The sequence below is a fragment of the Schistocerca piceifrons genome, unplaced genomic scaffold (assembly GCF_021461385.2).
Source record: "Schistocerca piceifrons isolate TAMUIC-IGC-003096 unplaced genomic scaffold, iqSchPice1.1 HiC_scaffold_2510, whole genome shotgun sequence".
NCBI lineage: Eukaryota > Metazoa > Arthropoda > Insecta > Orthoptera > Acrididae > Schistocerca > Schistocerca piceifrons.
In genome coordinates this window covers 1,782,510-1,802,485 of record NW_025728455.1, presented here as the reverse complement: position 1 = coordinate 1,802,485, position 19,976 = coordinate 1,782,510, and the positions used below count along the sequence as shown (strand labels likewise).

Below are 19,976 nucleotides of genomic sequence, written 5' to 3'. Positions count from 1 at the left end.
AGTAGTCGGAACGCTCAACGTTAACATGTAACACTGGCCACCTGGGGCTGGCTGCTAGGCTGCGTGTGTGTTTGCTTTAAAACTGACGATAAGAAATTGAACTGAAAGGACAACTAGGCACAGTTCCCGTAGCGCTTACATCACCGGCTAATTAGAGGCAAAGTACGTATCTCACAGTGGATCATCGGCCGATATATTGGGGCAAGACTGCCACAAGGGAGAGCAATATCTCGGTGTAAAAGGGCGGTAAGATTAAAAGACCGGTACTGTCGGAAGAGGGTACCTAACATGTTGTAGGGGCCTCCCCATCGACAGAAGAAGGAAAACAGGATAGAACAATGACCACGGCGGTAGAGTAAAATAAATGGGGAGGGCAAAAATAACTGCGTAGCAACCAAGGAACAATCGCCCACCGATATACGGCAGCCCGGACGATTGGTCGTTTGTGCCTCGTCAGTGGCGTGAAAAACCCGTGGCATTGCATTGGTTTGCCCATATCTGGCCTTGTCCAAGGAAGATAACGTTAAATGTCCTCATAGTTCGATGTGTAAGAGGGTTAGGGCTGTAGTTTGTAGCTTATACAGTGAATCAAAGCAGTAGTGAAACTTCACGTATAGGATTGGCAGACTAAGGTATGCAGAAGAATGTAAATCGTTAAGAACTTCGTGTGATTTATCCAGCTAATGTGAAACAAAACGAGGAAAAGAATTTAAGCAATGAATCACACCTACTTAATATTTATGTTAAGATTTATTGGGATGTTTGAATGAATTTTGTTTGCCGTGTCTTCCGGCTGCATGAAAGAAACCAGCTCGGAGCTGTCAGCGAGCGCGCAGCGCACGCGTAGCTGCGGAGCAGGCAGCGGCACGTCAGCGGTCACGTGGGACGGCGTGCAGCCGCTGGAGGCCGGCCGCTGCTGCAGCGACGAGTAAACACGCGCTTAGCGTGTACCAGAAATAACGACCAATTAGAAATTGCTTATTATCTAGCATAAGAGTTTTTTAAAAAGGCTGTTAGTTATATAAAATGATGGTAAATGCATTGTAGTCTGTCATACACGGGGGATAGGGCAGTAATTTGCGGTTTGTTTTTGTAACTAGTCGGACGCGCCGCGTGTCGAGACGCTGGAGGCGGCAGCGCACGTGCTGATAAGATACGTCATCGCGCGGAGCGCTCTTACTGGCTGAGAAAAAATGATGGCCGCCGGCCAGTTCTTGGCGAGGAGAAGGGACAGCGCTGAAGAGGAGGGGAGGCGACGGCTGATGTGTTGTCCCGCCAACGGCTGGTCCCGTAAACAAAGCGAACGAGGCGTATGCATTTCAAGTCCTGGCTTTATCTGTTCCGATTACTTACGATCAGCTGCAGCAGATACAGAACTACGACATATAGTACAATACACTAGACGTCAACGTAACAAGTATTAAGAAAAGCTCGGAGTAAAAATACTCCACATGTACTGGTTTGCCAAATAGATGGCAATAGAGGACATTGAAGAATATTATTCGGAGTTAGCAGCCGCGGTACTGCCAACACCAAGTGTAATGGTTGCATTTGAAGCAAGTCAGTTGCGCGACGTGTAATGCGTGGCATTGCTTGCAAAACATAAAACATAATCATACGTATGAAAATGAGCAAAAATACATGACGGGACTGGGAACTCCGTGGTGGCCAGGCACGTCTTGCTTCCAAGTCCCTGGAGAAAATGACTTAACCTAAGCTGCAATAAAACATAACATAAAACTCTAACTAGGCGTGATTAATCACGCGACCTCAACCCATAAGGGTGTCGATTCCGCAGAGGGTATCTACAACCCTGTGGAGGTAATCTCCTCCGTTTTCTCCTTCGTCTTTGTTCCACTTGAGGTGGAGGTGACACAGGCGGATGGGGGGCTGCGACCTGTTGTGGTGACACAGCCCTACCGTGGTAAGGTTGCAGGCGGTCAAAGTGCACTATCACCGTACGATCGGTTAATTGCAGTTCTGCATTGACTGGTGAGGTCAACCGTACAATCCGATACGGGTCTTCAGAGCGGGGAGAGAACTTTTTAGTTCGTCCCTTTTTGATTGCCGGGTTTCGTAGTAACACTAAATCACCTGTTTGATAAGTCGATAAAACAGCATTTTTGTTCTGCCTGTGCAACTGTTTATTAGTGGCTTTGATATTATTCCTCTTTACCTTATACCACATCGCTTTCAGCCGGCGGGCTAAGCCTTTTACTTCCTTTAATTCTACACCTTGAGGTAGTTTGTCTATTTCGAACGGCGAATTCATCGGCCGTCCAAACACAGCTTCGTAAGGGGTATAGCCCGTGGATTCATGTATTCGGGTGTTGTATGCAGAAGAAATATACGGTACATATCTGTCCCAATCAGCGTGCGTTTTTGCAACATAATAGGATAACATTTTACAAATTGTACGGTGTACGCTTTCAACGCGACCGTTGGCTTTGCGATGGAAGGGAGCTGTACGCCATTTTTTGATTGTTAGCAGTTTACAAACGTGTACAAATAAAGCAGACATGAAATTGGTTCCTTGATCCGTTAAAATGGCATCAGGACTTCCAAAAGGTAGTATCACACGATTTACAAACTCTCTCGCCACAGTTTGAGATGTCATGTCGGCGAGGGGAACTAAAATTAGATAACGTGAAAAGTCATCAATAACAGACAAAATGTATTTGTTACCTTGTTGCGACTGTGGAAGAGGACCTTGGAAATCTAAAGCAAGAATTCCGAAGGGTGAAGGTGCCTGAGGAAGTGTTTGCAGCGGCACTCGCGGCTGCCTATTTTGCGCTCGTTGTGCACACGGCAGGCAACATCTTACACACCTGTCCACGCCACGTTGTCCGTATTGCCACCAATAACGTGTCGCAGTTCGAGCGTTCGTAGCGCGTTTTCCGCTGTGACACGCTTGCATTGTATCGTGGCATTGCCGTATTATACGCTGCTGCAAGCATTTCGGTATTACCAAATGATTTCCATGGGGAGTTTTTCGATACAAAAGGTCATCTATTACTTCAAATTTTGGCAAGGTGGCGTATCTGTGACACTGAACGTCCACCTGCTGTGCTTCTTTTAACTCTTGAATTGATACCTCATCTGATTGAATGACACGCACTTTTCTACTTGACGCATCAGCATTTTGATGCAACCGTCCAGGCTTGTGCCGAACTTCAAAATCATATTCTGACAGTTTCATGGCCCAGCGCATAAGTTTGCTGCTAGGGTCTTTAAGATCCAATAACCACTGCAGAGCACAGTGATCGGTAAGAACTGTAAACTTGCGACCATAAAGGTAACATCTAAAATAATTAATTCCAAAAAGAAGGGCAAGCAATTCCATTTCTGTAGTACTGTAATTAGTTTCTGCTTTATTCAGTTGACGAGAGGCATACACAACGGATTTTTCCTCACCATCTTGCATTTGGCGTAGGACACATCCTACAGCAAAATTAGGTACGTCACAAGATAAAATAAAAGGTTCAGTGAAGTCTGGGTAAACAAGTAGAGGTGAACTAGTTAAAATAGTTTTCACTGTTTGAAAGGCGGTCGAACATTCATCCTTCCACACAAAAGGAGTACCCTTTTTCAACAATTTAGTAAGAGGTTTGGTAATAGTAGCATAATCTTTAATAAAACGGCGGTAATAATTTGCAAGACCAAGGAAGGAATGCAATTCCGTTAAATTTGTTGGAATAGGAAAAAAGTGTCTACTGCTTCAGTTAATCGTGGATCTGGCTTGACTCCGCTGGAACTGATGACGTGACCTAAACACTGCGCTTGTGATTGAGCAAAAGAACATTTTTCTAATTTTAAGCTTAAATTAGCATTTTGCAATCGCAAAAGTACACTGCGTAGACGTTCAGCATGTTCAGCAATGGATACACAAGGCACATAGTAGGTTTCAACCCACGTAATAGCAGATCTGCAAATCGCTGAAAGGTTGCTGGCGCGTTGCGAAGCCCGAAAGGCATCCTTAAGAATTCATATAAGCCACCAGGAACTACAAAAGCTGTCTTAGCTCGATCTTGAGGAGCAACTGGAATTTGATGATACCCACTGCGCATGTCTGATGTTGTGAAGTACCAGACGATCGAGTGTTTCATCTATCCGGGGTAATGGATAATGATCTGGGGTAGTAACCTTGTTTACTGCTCGCATGTCTACACAGAGGCGATAGGATTTTTCTCCGGTCTATAGATTTCTTTGGAACGACTACAACTGGGCTAGACCACGCTCTAGAAGAGGGTTGTATTATTCCTGCTTCTAGTTGCTGTTGTATAGTTTCCTCTACCACTGACTGAAGATGGTAGGAAAGTCGGTACCCTTTTTGAGCTGTTGGCCTAGCATTTCCGGTTGGAATCTCATGTTGGATTAGATCTGTTGCTGGTAAATATTTCCTGTCTTCAAACAACCATGAATACTCATTCAATACTTCATTTATTAGCTTTTGTTCACGCAATGGGAGGTGACTAAGCTTAGCTTTAAACTTATCTGTCAGATGTGACGTGATTTTCCAATGGTGTTGAGAGGCGGCAGCAATATTTTTCTTTTTCAGAGAAGGGGCTTTCATTGGCAACTCATCTTCTGCGATAACCTGTAAGCTGGCTAATACTGTACCACGCGGTGCTAAAGCTTGCTTGTGACTAAACTTGTCTAAACACACGGGTACGCAATTTTCTTTCTGTACTTGCTGCGCTTTGCACAGGCTACGTTTTACGTGGACCTGCATCTGGTCAAGAGTTTCATTCTGGCAGAGTGGATCTACCAAGAAATGAACCTCTTCAGATTCACGTATCCCGACAGGCACCCGAAGGATCTTTCCTGTGCCTTCTGGTATCTCCACGGGATTATCGGCTTTTAGCACGGTTACGGAAGACTCCGAAACTTGGGAAACGGATCCTTTTTTTCCCAGCTTCGCTCGCCCGCAACGTGCAGTCACGTCCAAAACGGCGCACGTTGTCGCCTAATTGGACGTTATTGAACCTACAGTCAATAACCCGCTGGAAATGACACAGAAAGTCACTTCCCAGGATGATGTCGTAATCCGTGCGCTTGTTCCGTACAACCTCCATCGTAAAAGCATATTCTGTGTAGTCCAACATGAACTCAACGCAACAGCTGCCATCAGGTTTCCCTATGCCGGGACCAATACCACTGATATGGTACCGCGGCGGTTGCAATGTTCTTTTACCTCTCTTCGATAAAAATGCCAAGCTGATCTGTGCGCCTGTGTGAATTAGCACGCGTATTGGTTTCCGGCCTCCAACACGGTCGACAACCACGCTCGCCACCTGCGTGATTCCCTCATAAGCTGGTAGGGTGACTACTTTTAACGGGGCCCTGGAGGCGTGGCACTTCCTGCCCCGCGGCCGTTTCCCGAATTCTGTGGTTGGTTTCCGTTTCACCTGGAATTTGCAGGACAATGCACGCTTTGGTGACCCATGTTCCTGCACCGATGACAATATGGGACGCGACACTGCTCTACCACATGTCCTTGTCTACTACAGCGCCCACACTTAGTGTGGTTCGAAAAGACACGTCGGGGCTCGCTTTGCCGCGCGGAGACGGCCACAAATCGGCTCGCCTCCTCTCTCAAGAGTGCTAACCGCACGGCTGCATGTAAAGTGCGGGGTGAAGCTACCTTGATTTCGCCCCCTACCCGTGGTCTAGGGGTAGCGTCTTTGATTCATAATCAAACGTCTTCGGACACGGGTTCGATCCCCGCCACTGCCTAAATTTTGATAAATAATCAGCATTGGCGGCCGAAGACTTCCGGCATAAGAAGTCAGCCTCATTCAGCCAATGGCCTTGTCAAAGAGGGCGGAGGAGCGGATAGAGGTTCAGGGCACTCTCTTGTCCTAGGGGTGGGAAATTGCCCCTAAAGGCGGAAGAATCGGCAATGATCAACGACATGAGGATGCAGAAGGCAATGGAAACCTCTGCATTAAAGACACGTAACGTGTATCCACAGGACATGTGGCCTGTAATTGAAGAAGTGTCATGATGATCTCTCCATTGGCAAAAGAGTCCGGAATAGTCCCCCATTCGGATCTCCGGGACTGCCAAGGGGGAGGTTACCATGGGAAAAAGATTGAATATCAAAGGATAACGTTCTACGAGTTGGGGCGTGGAATGTCAGAAGCTTGAACGTGGTAGGAAAACTAGAAAATCTGAAAAGGGAAATGCAAAGGCTCAATCTAGATATAGTAGGGGTCAGTGAAGTGAAGTGGAAGGAAGACAAGGATTTCTGGTCAGATGAGTATCGGGTAATATCAACAGCAGCAGAAAATGGTATAACAGGTGTAGGATTCGTTATGAATAGGAAGGTAGGGCAGACGGTGTGTTACTGTGAACAGTTCAGTGACCGGGTTGTTCTAATCAGAACCGACAGCAGACCAACACCGACAACGATAGTTCAGGTATAGATGCCGACGTCGCAAGCTGAAGATGAACAGATAGAGAAAGTGTATGAGGATATTGAAAGGGTAATGCAGTATATAAAAGGGGACGAAAATCTAATAGTCATGGGCGACTGGAATGCAGTTGCAGGGGAAGGAATAGAAGAAAAGGTTACAGGAGAATATGGGATTGGGATAAGAAATGAAAGAGGAGAAAGACTAATTGAGTTCTGTAACAAGTTTCAGCCAGTAATAGCGAATACCCTGTTCAAGAATCACAAGAGGAGGAGGTATACTTGGAAAAGGCCGGAAGATACGGGAAGATTTCAATTAGAGAACATAATGGTCAGACAGAGATTCCGAAATCAGATACTGGATTGTAAGGCGTACCCAGGAGCAGATATAGACTCAGATCACAATATAGTAGTGATGAAGAGTAGGCTGAAGTTCAAGACATTAGTCAGGAAGAATCAATACGCAAAGAAGTGGGATACGGAAGTACTAAGGAATGACGAGATACGTTTGAAGTTCTCTAACGCTATAGATACAGCAATAAGGAATAGCGCAGTAGGCAGTACAGTTGAAGAGGAATGGACATCTCTAAAAAGGGCCATCACAGAAGTTGGAAAGGAAAACAAAGGTACAAAGAAGGTAGCTGCGAAGAAACCATGGGTAACAGAAGAAGTACTTCAGTTGATTGATGAAAGAAGGAAGTACAAACATGTTCCGGGAAAATCAGGAATACAGAACTACAACTCGCTGAGGAATGAAATAAATAGGAAGTGCAGGGAAGCTAAGACGAAACGGCTGCAGGAAAAATGTGAAGACATCGAAAAAGATATGATTGCCGGAAGGACAGACTCAGCATACAGGAAAGTCAAAACAACCTTTGAAACGTCCCCTTAGAACAATTATACACGACTGTGCTTAAACTGACACACAATATTTTTTTAGCGCAACGCAATCTGACTTTCAGAAATCCCTACAAAGGAATGGCCCTAACTAACATTAACCTGTACCTTTCACAAATCACTTACCTCACCAAAATCTTCATTACTCGAACTACTGCAATACAGCGAGCGCCACTACTGCCAGCTAAATAAAAGATTCAAACTACCGAAGGCACTAACTACTGATAGGGATAGTTAGCAAATGGAAGATTTTAATAGAGAACAAACACTGTATTTACCTTAATAGTCATAATATATGATATCCAGTATTACAAACTTCGAAACTTCCGCCATCTCTCTCCCCACATCCACCACTGCTGGTGGCTCACCTCTAACTGCGCAACGCTACGCGCTGTTCACATCCAGCTGCCGCTGCCCAACACTACAATGGCAGACAACAATGCAAACTAGCCACAGACTGCACATAGCACAGCCAGTGATTTTCATATAGAGCGCTACGTAACGTTGCCAATAAGAAAACATAAACAGCCTACTTACACCTTCTACGCTTCTAATCCTGTCCGCGAATGCTTCTAAATCCTCACCCGTTTTTTGCTTAAGGGTGGAAAGCAAGTCGCGATAGTAACTAGTACCACGTTTGTCTGTATACCTTTCAGTCGACCCTGTTGCAAGGGACTGGACGGTAGGGGCATTTTTCGAGCTCTCGACCGACTTCACGTAGTTCCGCGCTTCGCCGGTGAGCTTCGTTTTCATCACGTTTAAGAGAAATTCATCTGGCCAACCGCAAAGCTTTCCGATTTCCTGGACATTCTGGACAAGCGTTCCAATATTCTCGTGCGACTTTCCAGCGAACGCCGGAATAATCGCTACTGCTGGAAAGCTCTGCACCACAGCCACAGGTGATCCAGCACTAGTCAGTGGTGGAGTCACCTGCTTCGGCTGTTCCTCCACTAGCACTTGCTTAGCAACGTTAGATTGCGGAGAAGCCATTTGCAGATCATCTGTCTGCTGCTTGATTTATCTGGGTCTGCAGCGCCGAGAGGGGATCTTTATCCTCTCCGGCTGCTCCTGCCTACAATTGCTGGCTGGTGGTCGGCATGTTACAACAGTGTGGGCGTCTACACCGCCGTAGCGTCGCTAGCGACTTGCATTATTTGGTGTCGTGCAGTCGACGAGCGGCGGCAGGCGCGTCGATCACGCTTTGTTGTGGGTGAAGTTTGTTGTCTCGTTTTGGTGTGTTGCACGTTGTTGTTGCGTGTTGGGAACAGGACAATGTAGACTTTCCACGCCCTGCTCATGAACCCGTGCCCTCAGCCCTGAGTTACATCCTTACCTCAGCAGCCAACAGCCGGTGGCCCTCACTACCCGTCACTAACTCTAACTGTCCTAATCTGTAGTGTCCTGACAATGAACAACACAGTTGAAACGTCCCCTTTGAAGAATTATACATGACTGTGCTTAAACTGATACACAATATTTTTTTAGCGCAACGCAATCTGACTTTCAAAAATCCCTACAAAAAAAATGGCCCTGACTAACATTAACCTATGCGTTTCACAAATCGCTTACCTCACAAAAATCTTGGCAACTCGAACTACTGCAATACAGCTAGCGCCACTACTGCCAGCTAAATAAAAGATTCAAACTATGGAAGGCACTAACTACTGATAGGGATAGTTAGCAAATGAAAGATATTAATAGAGAACAAACAATGTATTTACCTTAATATCATTATATATATATATATAGCAGTTCATGACAAATTTCAAAACTCCGCCATCTCTCTCCCCACATCCACCACTGCTGGCGGCTCACCTCCAACTGCGCAACGCTATGCGCTGTTCACATCCAGCTGCTGCTGCCCAACACTACAATGGCAGACAACAATGCAAACTAGACACAGACTTCACACAGCACAGCCAGTGATTTTTATACAGAGGTGGCGTTACCAATAAAAAAAACCTAAACAGCCTAATTACACAGTCTTGCACATAACAAGAGTGGCATATGATGCCCACAATGAAGTTGGCAGCAAGTTTCTCTGAGTGAAATATATGCTAAAGACCCAATAGAAACATTATCAAAACAAAAATTTTTACATCTGGAAAGACGACGTCTATTTTGATCCGACGACGATATATACCATGAAGGCTCAGGTCTGAAGCAAGCAGGCAACCATGCCACGGTAAAACTGTGGCGGGATGGTCCTTTCGGACAACTGCCACTCAAGAGGGCGCTGCTGTGTCAGTTGTGCAATGATGCTGCTATCAGTGGTCACGTGAACATTCTCAAGAGCATAGACGAGGTTCTGGACGCCCAAGTAGCAGAGACACCGGCCCATGTCTCTGTATTGTCAGGGCAGCAGTGGTAGGTTGTACAGCCAGCACAGCACAGGTGAGAGGGACTCTGAGCCCAGACGCGTCCACGCGAACTTTTGCGAACCTGTTATTAGGAGTGATGCTGTGGGCAGGCGAAGCTGTAGCCTGTGTCCCCCTCACGCCACAGCATCGCCGTGCACCACTCGACTGGCGTCATCAGAGGATCACTTGGATTGGCGTACCGTGGTCTTCAGCGACGAAAGCAGATTCTGCCTCCACGCAAGTGATGGTAGTTTGCTCGTACGACGCAGACCTGGTAAGTGCTGTCTCGTAGACAAGACACACTGGTCCCAGCCACTACAGCTCCCTTTCATTTTTGCTCCTTCTGGACGGGACTTTAACATGCAGCTGATATGTGCAGAATATTGTTAGACCTGTTCAATGCCGCTCTTGTAACAGGAAGGTAATGTGTTGTTCCAACAGGACAATCCTCCCCCACACGCTGCCTGTGGAACTCAACGTGCTCTGCAAGATGTGCAGCGAACTCCCTGGCGAGCAATGTCCCTGGACTTGTCTGCAACCGAGCAAATGTGGGATACGATGGAACGAGAAGTGACTTGTGCGACTCGACAACCAACAACTCTTACACAACTGTGTGAACCGGTCGAGCAGGGATGGCATAATGTATCGCAGTATTCTACATGTGTGCGATCGACTGGATACCAGAGTCAGTGCCTGCATTACCACCTGTGGAAGCTACGCCGTATACTAATACGTGTGTTTCAGCAGGGGCCGATACGTGCTACATCAGAACCGCTGGTGCTACTGATCTGTAAACGTAACAATTTCATGTACTCCATTTGCACAGTGCCAGCAATAAATCGTGAGTGAACTGGAAACCTCTAAATGGGTGCACTAATCTTTTTCCACAGAGTATAACAGCAGTTAAGTGTTTTCTCTGCCAGAGCGCTCCTAAAATAGTTTCGTTTTGTTCAGTATAATAGGAAAGTTTTTAATACACACATAAAAAAAGTATTGCTTCACTCCGGTTCCCAGAACTCCTGAAGTGAGACCTTGACTGTGGATATTCTATCACAGACACAGTCCCTTTGACAGTTCAGAGATATCACTAAACCCGCCCAAAGATGTAAACAACCGTGCATGAGCAGCGCGTATTAGACGGAGGGGGTCCCACAGCGGATCAGTTACAGTCATTCCACCAGGAAGGCTCGCGTTGTCTGAGTTCAACCGCGCCTAGACAGTCAATACCGCGGGGCCAACGCGTCCGCATTGTTACTTTGTGCCAGGAGGGACTCTCAACACGGGAAGTGTCGAGGAGTCTCGGAGTGAACCCTCCGCAGCTCGTGGTCGTGCGGTAGCGTTCTCGCTTCCCACGCCCGGGTTCCCGGGTTCGATTCCCGGCGGGGTCAGAGATTTTCTCTGCCTTGTGATGACTGGGTGTTGTGTGCTGTCCTTAGGTTAGTTAGGTTTAAGTATTTCTAAGTTCTAGGGGACTGATGACCGTTGAAGTTAAGTCCCATAGTGCTCACAGCCATTTGAACCATTTTTTTTTTTTTTTCGGAGTGAACCAAAGCTATGTTGTTAGGAGATAGAGAGAGACAGGAAGTGTCGATGACATGCCTCGCTCAGGCCACCCAAGAGCTGCTACTGCAGTGGATCACCGCTAACGACGGATTATGGTTCGGAGGAACCCTGACGGGCGTGCCACCATGTTGAATAATGTTTTTCGTGCAGCCACAGGACGTCGTGTTACGACTCAAGCTGTGCGCAATAGGCTGCATGATTCGCAACTTCACTGTCGACATCCATGTCGAGGTACATCTTTGCAACCAAGACAACATGTAGCGCGGTACAGATGGGCCCGACAAAACGCCGAATGGACCGCTCGGGAATGGCTTCACGTTTTCTTCGCTGACGAGTGTCGCATATCCCTTCAACCAGACAATTGTCGGAGACGTGTTTGGAGGCAACCCGGTAAGGCTGAACGCCTTTGACACACTGTCCAGAGAGTGCAGCAAGGTGGGGGTCCCAGGTGTTTTGGGGTGGCATTATGTGGGATCGACGTACGCCGCTGGTGGTGATGGAAGGCGCCGTAACGGCTGTACGATGTCATCCTCCAACCGATAGTGCAAACATATTGGCAGCATATTGGCGAGGCTTTCTGTTTCCTGGACGACATTTGCGCCCTCATCTAACACATCCTGTGAATGACTTCGACTAGAGCGGCCACCATGTTCTCCAGAAATGAACCCTATCTAACATGCCTGGGACATTCAAATAACTTCCGGGTTTGCTGCTGGGTGGCGTCGTCGACCACCGCCGATATTTCGAGAGGAGCACACCCTGCCATTCTCAAGGCACAACTGCAAGGAGGAAACAAGGTAGAAGACAATTTAACACCTCGGTTCACAGAGAAGAAAGAAGGAAGAGACCACACACAGAACAAGTAACCGCAGAGACAACACACAACCAAGAATAGCCAACATCAGAAATATCGATAGTGACTATTAATCAACAGGTGAGGTAGCACTAATTCTCTTCCTCTGTTTTTTTGATGAGAGACAGAGCCGAAGCAGCATTTAAACAAAATCCACCATCTCTGTTTATAAGGTCGCTTGATAGTCTGATGTCAACAGCTTCCTTAATAACCTTGGTTCACAGGGCCCTCGTTATCTCAGACCCTGTAAGTTTGGCAGCTGAGCTTCACATCTCGAAGTCACCTTTCGTCAGAATGGTTATAGTGAGAGGCAGATCAAACCTGCGTTGCGCTATCAGCCTTCTGTGCAACGGGTGAGTGACGATAGCAACGAAGTGGCACCCAAGTCTACGGCCTTTTTGCCTTACGCAGGAAGCATTTCCAACAGGATTGGCCGTATTTTGCGGAAATATGATGTGATATGTGTTTTCCGACCACCGTCTAAGGTCCTGTTGGCGTCGGTAGAGGATCATCTTGGTTTGCGTATGGCTGGTGTCTATCGCATTCCTTGCACTTGTGGCATGTCATATATTGGTCAATCAGGACTGTGTATTCAACATAAGCGTCACACACGCTTACAACAGCCGAGCGAATCCGCTATTGGAGAACGTTGCCTTGACACCGGCCATCCTGTGGAATACAACAACACGGATATTCTGGCTTGCACGTCCAGCTTTTGGGATAGTGTTATTAAGGAAGCCGTTGAAATCAAACTATCAAGCAAACAGAGGTGGTGGATTTGGTTTAAATGCTGCTTGGAATCCGGCTCTGTCTCTCATCAAAAAACAGAGGGACAGAATTATTTCTACCTCACCTGTTGATTAATAGTCACTATCGATATTTCTGATGTTGGTTGTCCTTGGTTGTGTGTTGACTCTGCGGTTACTTGTTATGTGCGTTCAAATGGCTCTGAGCATTATGGGACTTAATATCTGAGGTCATCAGTCCCCTAGAACTTAGAACTACTTAAACCTAACTAACCTAAGGAGATCACACACATCCATGCCCGAGGCAGGATTTGAACCTGCGACCGTAGCAGTCGCGCCGTTCCGGACTGAAGTGCCTAGAACCTTTCGGCCACACCGGCCGGCTTGTTCGTGTGTGGTATCTTCCTTGTTTCTCCCCTGTGAACCGAGGTATTAAATTCCCTTGCACATTGCTTCCTCCTTGCAGTTGTGCCTTGAGAATGGCAGGGTGTGCTCCTCTCGAAATATCGGCTGTGGTCGACGACGTCACCAGGCACCAAACCCGTAAGTTCTTTGAACATTCGATTCGCCGAAAAAAGATAAGGTCTCACATGTCTGGGACAGATTGAAAAGGGTTGTTTATGGATGACATGACCCACCAACCACTCTCAGGGATCTATGTGGAATCGCCGTTGAGGAGTGGGACAGTCTGAACCTACAGTGCCTTGAAGAACTTGTGGATAGTATGCCACGACGAATACAGGCATGCATCAATGAAAGAGGACGTGCTTCCAGGTATTAGAGGTACCGGTGTGTATAGCAATCTGGACAACCACCTCTGAAGGTCTCGCTGTATGGTGGTACAACATGCAATATGTTATTTTCATGAGCAGTAAAAAGGGCGGAAATGATGTTTATGTTGATCTGTATTCCAATTTTCTGTACAGGTTCCGGAAATCTCGGAACCTAGGTGATGTAAACCTTTTTTTTGAGCTGCGTATGTGTACTAGTTCAAAATGTTAATGTTTCTAGACTCTAGGTGCACACAATCATTTGTGGCTATCCATGTGTGCCAGCTTATTCGCCTTTCTCGTCGTTTGAACCAATTTATTGCTGCATGTTGGAGGGGATTTTCGCCAATTGTCTTAGATGGGTCAGTGGTAGCCTACTTGATGGGCTTACTGGGAGGCTAATTCCCACACAACCGCCGCTGCAGGTAAGGTTCTGAACGTCCTGCCACAAGGAATCACCTTACAGGAGAGCCAGCAAGCAGCAGCAAGGAGTGGCCAGTGATGTGGTTTCCAGTCGGCTGCTTATTCCGACAGGCTGAATGGGCTGTGTGCTGGATGTTATCGTGGAGAAGTTTAGAGCTCGCGAAGTCGGCAAGTCGGCTGTCAGTTCTCTTGGAATGGATGTGTTAAGTCGCGGGTCCCACTGAGGCGCAGTTTGTGTTTGACATGATTACTACATCGGTCTTCTGGAGGGAGTGATCCTGCACGATTAACGGAGTTACGTCAAAGTATTAGAAAGTGTGTTCCCGTGTGCTGGGCGTCTATTGCCTCTGACATACTTCCCTGTGATTTGGAAAATCTGGAAATTTGTGGTAAGTTCCTATGGGACTAAACTGCTGGGGTCATCGGTCCCTAGGCTTACACACTACTTGATCTAACTTAAACTAACTTACGTTAAGGACAACAAACACTCCCATGTCCGGGGGAGGACTCGAACCTCTGACGGGGGGAGCCGCGCGAATTGTGGCAAGGAGCGCTAGACCGTGCGGCTACCCCGCGCGGCCCTGTTGTTCCCTGTGTGGATGTTCTGGACCGCTCTTAAGTCCATCGTAAAAATGTATTTACACTGACCCAAGTTGTCCAAAATTTCTTTTGCATTCAATGTTGGACGTGCACCAGTGATAGTCCTTGTGTTGAGGTATCTGTAGTCACAGCATAATCTGTACATTCTTGTGCCATCCGACAACTTTTTTGGGAACACTTAAAGCATCTACACCTCTTCAATAGTCCCCTCAGACAATTTCTGATGGAGAAATTCTTCCGTTATTGGCTGTAGGTGTTCTGGAAGCCTGTATGGTTTCCTGTAGACAGGAGCGTTATTGTCGGTGAGCTCAGAGGAAACTTGGACATGTTAAGTAGCTGGAACCAGCGGTTAGGTAGAAAGTGACTGGCGTGGCTAGGGTGAATTCACAGGCATAAACTGAACTTTTCCCGTGCAGATCTGAGAGTGATGTTTTCTAAGTCACCGTTTTCCTGCTGGCTTTGAATTTTATATTGCATGCAGCCAATTCAAGGTCATTTATTCAACTTAGATGGTTATCTCCCCAGTCCTGCGGTCTCATCTTTGGAACCTTACTCGATAGTAGTAACGTTACTACACTGAAACGCCAAGAAAAAAAAACAGCATTTCCGAGGTAACGATGAACTGGGGACTTTCCCGTACGACGATTTCGCGAGTGTACTGTGAATATCAGGAATCCGATGAAACATCAAATCACCGACACCGCAGCGGCCGGAAAAAGATCCTGCAAGAACAGGACCAACGACGACTGAAGAGAATCGTTCAACGTGACAGAAGTGCAACCGTTCCGCAAATTGCTGCAGATTTCAATGCTGCGCCATCAACAAGTTTCAGTGTGTGAACCATTCGACGAAACATAATCGATATGGGCTCTCTGAGCCGAACGCCCACCCCTGTACCCTTGATGACTGCACGACACAGAGCTTTACGCCTCGCCTGGGCGTCAGCACCGACATTGGGCTGCTGATGGCTGGAAACATTTTGTCTGGTCCGACGCGTCTCGTTTCATATTGTATCGAGCGGATCGACGTGAATCAGTACCGAGACAACCTCATGAATCCATGGAACCTGCACGTCAGCAGGGGACTGTTCAAGCTGGTGGAGGCTCTGTAATGGAGTGCAGTGATATGGGGCCCCTGATACATCTGGATACGACTCTGACAGCTGACACGTATGCAACTATCCTGGCCGATCACCTGCATCCATTCATGTCCATCGTGCATTTCGACGGACTTTGGTAAATCCAGCAGGACAATGTGACACCCCACACGTCCAGAATTGCTACAGAGTGGCTCCAGAGACACTTTTCTAACACTTCCGCTGGCCACCAAACTCCCCAGATATGAACATTATTGAGCAGATCTGGGATGTAATGTGCTGTTCAGAAGAGATCTCCACCCCTCGTACTCTCACGGATTTATGGACAGCCCTGCATGATTCATGGTGTCAGTTCCCTCCAGCACTACTCCAGACATTAGTCGAGTCCACGCCACGTCGCGTTGCGGCACTTCTGCGGGCTCGCGGGGGCGCTACACGATATTAGGCAGGTATACAGGTTTCTTTGGCTCCTCAGTGTACGAACAGTGCTGGTAATTGCCGATGCTGGACTTAGATTGGTGAAGCTTAACTATGCCTCGCTGATCAAAGCGAAGATGACGACGTCAAATTTAGAGCGGTTTTGCTAGTGTAGGGAATTTATCCGGGTCCGCCAGTAAACTACTTGCAACTAAACACGCGGAGTAGAGCGTCACGTGATGTGTTTGGCGCGGGGACTTAATATCTGAGGTCATCACTCCCCTAAAACTTAGAACTACTTAAACCTAAGGACATCATACACACCCATTCCCGAGGCAGGATTCGAACCTGCGACAGTAGCGGTCTCGCGGTTCTAGACTGGAGCGCCTAGAACCGCTCGGCCACTCCGGCCGGCTGACGCGGGGCAAACCGCGATTGTGTTTTCGCGACGCTGCAGGGGTTCCGAAGAAACGACGGAAGGAGTTCATCACTTTGTTTCGGTTCTGCAGCGTGCTCGCGCGCGCGCACCTGTGTGTGTGTGTGTGTGTGTGTGTGTGTGTGTGTGTGTGTGTGTGTGTTTGAGAGTGAGTGAGTGTGTATGTGATCAAATAGGTATGTAGGTAGGCTGAGCTGCACGTCACACCTACCTCGTGTCATACGAAGATGGCGAGGGATGCTGCAATCTCTAGTTTCAAAATAGCAATCCTTCCTCCATTAAATTCACCGTAAGGTTCGCTGTAACTTGACAGTCTCTGCAAAAATGGCTCTATGTAACACCGTCTATGGCAGTGATGCTCAGTAGGAGAGTATATTAAATTCACACAGGGATCGGTTTCATTTGCACTGTTCGCTCACTCTGTTTTTATTCGAACAAATTGGCCATCATCTGTTGATCACAAATCACACTAAATTCGAGGTACTACGCCCTTACTGTATAACTCTTGCCAGACATATGTTCTTTCACATTAACTTCTGACACATTTTTTTCCCTTGCACTACATTAATTGTAAAAATACACTTTTAAACAACATGGTTTCTTCTTTACAAGTGCTACGCCGTATATACATTAATTTTTAACGTTTTCTTTAATACCTTACTGTATTTCTCAATCAGTATGTCAACATCCTGTACAACAACTGCTCTTATTCCTGTGTCCTGTGCAATTGTCCTTTAACACTATGCATTCACTTCAAACAACATGTCACAACGACACTTGTTTGTTACTGTCTCATACTACAACATTTTGTGCCCCTCTGACCAATCAGAACACTAATCAGCGCTACGAACACCATTACATGTTCTACCACACAGTTGAGTTATCTCCATCTTCCTGCTCCTCTGGTTTGACACTGATACTAATTTTTCTTGGCACAGTACTGAACATACACGTAATACACACATACAATTCTTAAGACTTGCATATTTCCAAAAAATAAATACTGTCATGGAACAATGTAGATAAGTAAATAAATTCGCAAAAAAATTCTGTATCAAGCTGAAGTTAAATATGGTACAAGGGAATAATTTTCAGATACACAATGCGTTGCCAGAGGTGAAAGTCATGTAAATTGTCATTAAAAAATTCCTAGTACTAGTCGGAGACAGAATTTTGGGTTGAGCGATCTAGTGTGAGACAAAAGACGAAGCACAGTTCTGCAGTTATTTGCAAGATAAGAAGGGTAACGTAGACATCATTTTGAAGCTTTGTAGGAATAAATGGGAAAGGCAAACATTCCTGTAAAGACATTGCAAGAGTATATTCTGTTCCCTTCACTGCCCAGTGGTTGAAATATTTTTTTCATATGGAAGAAATTCTTGCAGTATTTTCGTTTTTATCATATGCTATGGGTAACAAAATATTTTTGTGAAAATTTCGGAGACCAAGTTAACATGTTATCACAGGGTGGGTTGGAAGAAATAGAGCAAGAAATTCTTATTATCTTGTAGCAAATTACATTTTAATAGTAGTTACTTAAAGTCAATTCATTAAATTAACTAGACAAACACAGACATGTAGAATAATTTAGAACAAGTGAGAAAAATACACTGGTTTTGCGTTAGCAGTAGGAGTTAATTTTGTGTTGTCAGCTGGATTCAATCATTATGACTGGTCACTGGCTTTAGTCCTGCCTACAGTCGAGACAGCCCTTTGGAAACAATATCCATGTAACTTACAACGAGGATTGCGCAAGGAGAGACCGTTCATTTCTCCTCCTTTCCAGATTTCTCTCAGCTGTTGAACAGAGCTCCAGTCCTGGGCGGATGATATCCGGATTCCACCACGACAGCACTCTGTTCTTGAGCAGAGGCAGCGTCGTTCCATTACAAATGAAGAAAACGAACTGCAGTGGTCCCTGCACCATCGTGGCTATGTGTACGTAGTACACAAACTGCGCTATGCCTTGTGCCTGGTGGAACCCAATTCTAATAATTATACCTATCCCGCTCAAAATAACACCCTTGACTGACATAAAAACATATTGTTTCTTAGAGGCAAATTTATCGTTACTAAAAATTTTGAGTTGCCGCATGGAGTTCCGAGCATGTAAGTACATGTATCCCACCGACCCAAGACAAACCAAATTGAAAGTTATCGATAGAGAAATCCCCGCAAGGAATATTATCCGACTGTGCATCAGGTAATGTTTGTTCATCTTTTCGAAAGCAATAGTTGCTATGCACACCACACTCCACGGTATTAGTGCGTACAGCGCTTGACCACGGAATACCCTTCTGGCTTCAGCAGGTGGCAGGTCGTCAGGGAGCCTAAGATGACGGACACACGCGTACATTTGGTAGCAGAATAAGTTTAGCCAGATACATCTTAGAAGAGTGAGGGCACTATCAATGTGGACCATCGTAGATAGGTCGGGGACACCTGTCATACGATAAATGACCTCAGAACACAAGATCTGCGTTATACCCGTGATCTGAATGGACAAGAATATCTTTCCCGGGACATTACGTAACTGGGGCAGGTACATGTATACAACAGTGGTCAAAAAGCGGAAAATAATATTTAAGGCTATAAATGACATTTCTAAAGGTTTTAAGCTGTCGATTTTGAAATCTTTGTATTTCAAGGTGGCACTGTTCAAGCTGTCTTTGTACTTAAGAGCCCTTTCTGTTGGCCTCACATACCCTTTGTAGAACTCTCTTTCCCATGTTAAATTGTACGTCGTGAAGTGCGATCCGTTTGTGTAGAAACTGACGCCGCATAAATCGAAAGACTTGTGGAAAGAAAAGTCGCCACACATCAGCAACAGGACTGCTCTGGAAACAGAGCAGATGGCGTCTGTAGCGTTCGACTGCAGGCAGGACTGATCGTCAGGGCTGTCGAAATAGCAGCGAGCATCATGTACGGATTGTAGCATACTAAACGGGACGTCCTGACAAACGCTGAACGAGTTGGCTGTCATCCAGGCCAGCAGGCAGAGGTTGACGTTTATCCTCTGCGTGTAGGCCAGGTAGCTGGTGACGGGTACGTGGGGCGACCTCTGCACCACGTCGTCCCACAGCTGCACGCGGCACCGCTCGCGCAGGTTTTTGGTTTCCGGTGGCAGGTCTTCCAGCGGACACGTGGGGTGGTCGAGGGCGTTCGCCAACAGCTGCACGCAGTCAGTGTCCACGGAGACCATGGCGTTGCTTCTGTCCTCCCTCTGCCACTCCTCATCTGCAAAAGATTCACTGCGAGTTGAGTGGTGCTCACACACCAAATGTATGCAGAAGCAGATGTACACATCTGATCCCAGAGGCTCCTCTGGATCACAAGACCAGGTGTATTTTAACTACATCATCGATGATAAATAATGTCAACAAAATTTTTTGTATTTGGA

General features: G+C 46.4%; 1 protein-coding gene across 1 annotated transcript in view; it reads right to left on the bottom strand.

Moving 5' to 3' along the window:
• Positions 1–727: 727 nt before the first annotated feature.
• The window catches only part of LOC124743682, a 125,439-nt gene continuing 106,190 nt past the window's right edge, over positions 728–19,976 (bottom strand). The window contains exons 7-8 of the mRNA XM_047248858.1: positions 19,539–19,813; positions 728–916 (exon numbers count right to left, since the gene is read on the bottom strand). Of these exons, the coding sequence (XP_047104814.1) occupies positions 728–916; positions 19,539–19,813 (464 nt within the window). The remainder of the gene's footprint in view (positions 917–19,538; positions 19,814–19,976) is intronic.